General features: G+C 37.5%; 1 protein-coding gene across 2 annotated transcripts in view; it reads left to right on the top strand.

Annotated features, from left to right (window-relative positions):
• The window catches only part of SLTM (SAFB like transcription modulator), a 46,839-nt gene that overhangs the window by 19,011 nt on the left and 21,938 nt on the right, over window positions 1-5,890 (top strand). Inside the window, exons 4-8 of one of the 2 annotated variants that reach the window (XM_019504308.1) lie at window positions 36-224; window positions 743-790; window positions 2,136-2,163; window positions 3,539-4,007; window positions 4,578-4,627. In XM_019504308.1, coding sequence (XP_019359853.1) covers window positions 36-224; window positions 743-790; window positions 2,136-2,163; window positions 3,539-4,007; window positions 4,578-4,627 — 784 coding nt within the window. The remainder of the gene's footprint in view (window positions 1-35; window positions 225-742; window positions 791-2,135; window positions 2,164-3,538; window positions 4,008-4,577; window positions 4,628-5,890) is intronic. The other variant, XM_019504309.1, reaches the window with a different exon arrangement.

Below are 5,890 nucleotides of genomic sequence, written 5' to 3'. Positions count from 1 at the left end.
TTTCTAGTTATACCAGATCTTATTCACATTGAAAGGAAAATGAATTGGAGGCTCAAGATGCAAGTGATCAAGATGGAAATGATGAACTTAAGGACTTTGAAGAAGCTGGTGAAAATGAAGAGAACTTGAATTCTAAACAACTGCCTCCTCCCGAAAAGGAGAGAGATCATGACTCTGAACAGACAGCGACAACAGAAGATGCAGAGAGAGACTCTGAAAGCCAGGTACCTTGCCACACTTGTTAAACTGTAGGAACTTGCGTCAGAAAAAGTCATCTTTCTATTGTCTACTGTCTAAAACTACCTGAAAAGTTAAACTGGTTTCCTTCTTAGGTTGTTCTGTCCAGTTCCCTCAAAGAGAGCGCTTGGTCCTTCCTGGTCTTAACTAGTGTCTGGATAGTATTGAAATGACTTTATTGAAACAAAGCTGGCACTAGTTGACAGATTTCTGCCAAAACCCTTAAAGTCTGTTTCTAGTGATGTGGGGTTCTTTTTCACCTCTTCCCCCAGTACCTTTTTGATGCATCATTAACTTCATCAATGGTGCCAGCAAAAGGAGCCCACTAGCCTTCTAAGCATAAACCATGAGGAATACTTGACAATGTCCATCCTTAATTGAGAGCATGTGCTCTGTGAACTGAAACGCTTGTCTGTGTTAGCTGAACACCTTGAGATTTTTGGTTTTTGTAAGTGTTAATTGCTAGCTCATTTAGCAAGTCTTTTTTCTTTTTTTTTCAATTTAGGAAATTGAAGGTCAAGAAACAGAAGATGATACATTTCCAACTATCCATGTAAGTTCTGAACTGTTCTTCCTACGTTTATGGATTTGGAAACCAAAGCAAAGAATGATCTAAAGTGACCTTTCTGAAATCAGTTTTTAGGCTCTGAGCTTTAGATGATTGGAAACAGTTGCTGTTTAAAGCCTCCCAGATTCCAGGCTGGGTGACCTTGACTTGTTAAGGCTTTTCAACAGAAAGTGATCTATACGTTGGAACAGGGGTTGCCAACCAGGGGTACATGTGAGAAGGCCCTAGGGGTATGCGCAAGAGGGCAGGGACGGAGTGCTACCATACACTATTCTGCACTGCCATGCAGGTGCCACCTGGACGTGAGGAAAGCTCACACGTGGCGGCTGTCGCCACTCCGCATTCAGTCACGTGCCACCCCCCCCACTCCGCGGCTGGCTGTGTGCCATCCCCCGCCCTGCACCTCCCACACCGCGTCTGGCCATCGGGTACGCTGTTCCAAAAACATTGAAAACCCCTGCCTTGAAGAAAGGCACTCAACATATAAGCTTGGCTAACTTACCAGAAAATATTTCAGAGTATCTCCTTAAATGATCCTTTGTGTTAGATATCACCATAGCTGTCAAGTATTAAAAAATTGCTTCTTTCAGTTAAGAACTTCATTTTGACATTTAGAATGTTAAAAATCATGTTTCGGAAATGATTTTTTTCCATTTATTGTTTTAAAAGAATTCTTCAAGTTCTGTAATTGATCCAATGAGTTCTGGCACGTCTGAAGACATTCTAATATAAAAGTATTTTGTATATCTTTCTGGGAGTATTATTTCAGTAGTGAAAAAGTGATGTCTTTTCATTCCCCAAGTTAGCTTTCACCTAAATAAGTAGATATGTTGAAGAATGTGTTTTTATATTAGTTTTCCTTTGCTTTGAGCATTATATAATTAACTACTGCTAGTTCTGAAGTACACGAGAAGTGACAAAACTAGATAACTGCTTCCTGGCTTTTATGAAACAATGCAACAGAATAAGAAGTAATATGGCCTCATGGTTCATGAGGTTTCACAGATATTAGTATACAGAACACAGTACAGTATGGCTAAAATGTTAGAAATTGGCATATTGCAATCAGTTGAAATCTCATAAACAGGGACTAGTCAAATAGAAAATAGTAGTGTCTCTCCACAGCCGTGTGAATTTCATAAGGAGTTTAGACTCACCTTTTTTTTATTACCGTTGGTATAAATTATGCATGAAGACCAGTGTCTAGTTAAGTTTTAGTTTAATGCTTGTGCCTAAATTTGGATTCCTGTAGAGATGACAGTCTTGACTTTTGTGCTTCAGCTGAGTTTTAAAAGCAAAAAAATGCTTATTTGACTTCCCTCTCTTACAGGATGGTGAAGAAGAAGAAAATGAGAGAGGTATGTTTTGAAGTTTAGTAGAGTTAAGAGGGTTTTTAAAAAGGTAGAATAAGCAACTCAACGTGTACATTTCAGCCTGTTGACTAATATTAGATTTGTTTTCAGTACTAAGCATCGGTTGTCTCAAGTTCAGGACTTGAATCCATTCTATCAATGGGTTTATCTTTCTCTTCAGAACTGATTTATAGCACATATCAGTTACTGTGGTGGATGAATAATATGGATATGCTGTGGGTTTGGTTTTTTTTTAACTGAACAAAATGCCCAAACTAAATATTCAAGACCTCTTATTTTAAATATATGGTAAGTCTCTTGTTCAAAACACCTTGCACTGCAGTAACTGATGGTGCTTGACTATTAGTTATATTACTCTACTGACCTTTAAAACTCTACAAATTATGGACCATCATCATCTTGACTCACTGCCACTTGGAAATTCCAAGCTATGCAAAGGATGGTAAAGCAAGCTTTCAGAAATACATGGAGGAGTCTAAACACCAGCCTTTTTTAAGCTATGCTACTTAATGAAAGTACAGAACAACTTTAACATGTCTGATCAACCAGATAGACTTTCTGGATAGAAGTCAAAGGATGCTACGTTTTGTGGACTAGAAAGAACATGGAGCAAAGTCACTTTACACAAGAGGAAATAAATACAGTATTGAAATTACAGGATAAAACTACGAACTCCTTGATTGCAAAGGGCCTGATAGCTGACTCATCTGTTCCATGTGAATGCAAGATCACTGGACATGAGAACTCTGGGACTGGGAATGAATATGGAAACATCTACAAAATGGATGAAGAGTGAGAGCAGTTTTGCTACGAACTCTAGTTTCATGTTCATGCTTCAGTTTCTGCAGCAGACTTGGACACCTATCTTGACAGCCAAGCAATTGCATAGAAAGGAAAACCGAAGGACTGCAATGAAATTACACTGAAGCTTAATTTATCTTCTCCAAGACTGTAATTCTCAAGGATTTGGGAAGTCTAGAAGACTTGCACCCATGAATTTTCAAAGATTGATTTAGTCAAACTACAAGGATCTGCATCATCTGAAAGAAGTCTGTCTTCTATGGCACAGCTTCTAAGTTGGAAAAAGGATACTTTCTATGAAGAATGGTATCTCCAGGAAGGAACCGCTTTGACTCCTAGTGTTTGTTGGTATTTGTCTCTAGAAACTGTATTTTGCCATGAAGAATAAGTGATCCCGGGTAAAGGATATATATAAATGTTAATACACCATGTGTTTTTTCTAACCTTCCATCAGTGCTAATAACTGGCTTTGTATTTTCTAGGTCCTATTCTAGCTTATGCATATGAAATTGTTTAAACTTCTTGTTTTGCCATATTTATTCCTGTTAAATCCTCTTAGATAAAGCAGGTTCTGGTGATGGTACACAAGAAGTATCTAAACCTCTTCCTTCAGAAGAAAGCCTAGCTGAGGCTGATCACACGGCTCATGAAGAGATGGAAGCTAACACGTCTGTGAAAGAAGCTGAGGATGATAACATATCGGTTACAATCCAGGCTGAAGATGCCATCACTCTGGATTTTGATGGTGATGACCTCCTAGAAACAGGTAAAAATGTGAAAATTACAGATTCTGAAGCAAGTAAGCCAAAAGATGGGCAGGACATCACTTCACAGAGCCTGGAGAAAGAAAGCAAGGACTATGAGATGACTGAGAACCATAAAGATGGTAAGAAGGAAGACTGCGTGAAGGGTGATCCTGTCAAGAAGGAAGCCAGAGAAGGTTCGAAGAAAGCAGAATCTGGAGACAAAGAAAAGGATACAGTGAAGAAAGGTCCCTCGTCTACTGGGGCCTCTGGTCAAGCAAAGAGGTTTGTTTTTCTATGTCAGTTCTTTACGATACTGAGTACCAGCATTCAATAAGATCACTCTACATTAAGGGGGTAGCTGCAAGAATCTTATAATTAGTACCTTATGCTCCTGCCTATAGATTTTTTTTTTTTTTTTTTTGACCGCCATAAGTTACTTTTTAAAATTCAAGATCTTCGTATAGACGCTATGTCCTACTGATTGCATTGTCGAATTGTCGGCGTTTATTTATTTTTCAAATTGAAAAGTTGGTTTTTTTATTTTTGTTTTTTTAATGTCCTTGTGATGATGGTAATGAACAGCTATCGGTTCTAAGAACACAAAATGAAGTCAAGTCCCCGTCCTGAAATCTGGAGAAGATTGCCATATGTCCTCTGAATAGAATTGTCAGAAAATCTAGATCTTCAGGCATCTTGGGGAAAATCAGTGCAAGAATCCATAAGGGAATCACTTGTTCAAACCCAGTCCAGCCCTCTTTTGAAATGTTAATTTGTCTATTAGTAATAGTATAAAATGCAGTATTTTACCAAATGCTGTATTTTCAATTTTCTTTTGATGATTTGCCTCTCTAGCTCTGCTAAGGAAAGTAAAGAAAGCAAGACAACATCCAAGGATGATAAAGGTAACGTCCTTAATTTTTCAAGGGTGGTCATTTCGGTACGTAAAATGCTGTTTAGTCCCTCTTGCTGAACAATAGTTGGAATTTAGTTTGAGGTGACCAAATGGTAATTTTATTAGAGAACATCTCCATGAAGTAACAGCTTAAATAACTGACTTCATTTGGTCAAAGTCACTAATAGTAAGGATAAACTGGTCCTTACGTGATGGTATTTTTTTGTCTCCAGGCTCTTTACAGGTCAAGAGTTAGTCCTAAACCAGTAATTCTCAACTAGGGTACCTAGAGATCCTTTCAAGGGTGTTGTGGGGTACCACTCAATTTTAGCACTGAGTGTACAAACATTATTTATAAGATTAAGCCTAGAGATTCTGACCTGATGAGGTATGAATTCTTTGCAACAAAATAACTTTTTCTACAAACAAAAAACAAATGCAAACTAAGAGCTGGCATTTTCTCAATGCCTTTAGACTGTATGGAGAAAGATTGAGAGCCACTGTCCTGAGTGAATTCTTAGAAGGCATCTGCCTACTTCCTGCTTTTATAAGAAATAATGGAAATTGTCAGATTCTGGTGGCTTAATTTTTTTGAATTTTTTTTTTAAATGTACACTTCTGAATTAGTCAGAAACCTGCCTTTATGCATTATATAAATTGAGAAAAAAAGCCTTTAAGTACTTGTGTAGAAACTTTCATGATATTTACATCCTCTTTTTTTAAATAACTTTTCAAATAAGTATGCCAGTAGAAATAGTATAAGTATTTGCTTGTTGTATATTTAGCAGAACCTAAGTTCTTGAGTATTGGTACCCCTTGAAAATGTTGGCTATTACTATCTCTGTTATAAGAAATATTTTTCTAACAAAGTGCAGGAGGTGAGCCTGCTGTAACAACCAACTGAACCAGTCTCTCTAACCTGAAGAGCTTTTATTCTAAATATTCATACTACTCTAACCCTTTTTCACTACTGTTCTCCCCAGATTCTTTAGAAAACTAACATGCGTGGATAGTTTTGTAATGGAGAAAAGCATCTTTGAACATAAACTTATTGCTTTCTTATAATATTATATCCATATGTTCATGGTTAGCAGAAAAGTAGAGTTGGAAGAAACCTTGGGAAGTTATCTAGTCTAACTTCCTGCTCAAGGCAAGATCATCCCTGACTAAACCAAGTATTTCTCCAGGCTGCTTTAAAAACTTCCCAAGGATGGATTTCACCACCTTCTATCAGTAGCCTGTCCCATACATGCATAAATTAAAAAAAAAAAAA

Source organism: Gavialis gangeticus, unplaced genomic scaffold (genome assembly GCF_001723915.1).
Source record: "Gavialis gangeticus isolate Ggan-Ray unplaced genomic scaffold, GavGan_comp1, whole genome shotgun sequence".
Classification (NCBI taxonomy): Eukaryota; Metazoa; Chordata; order Crocodylia; family Gavialidae; genus Gavialis; species Gavialis gangeticus.
Note: the sequence above shows the minus strand (reverse complement) of the source record. Positions and strands in the feature narration are given on the sequence as shown.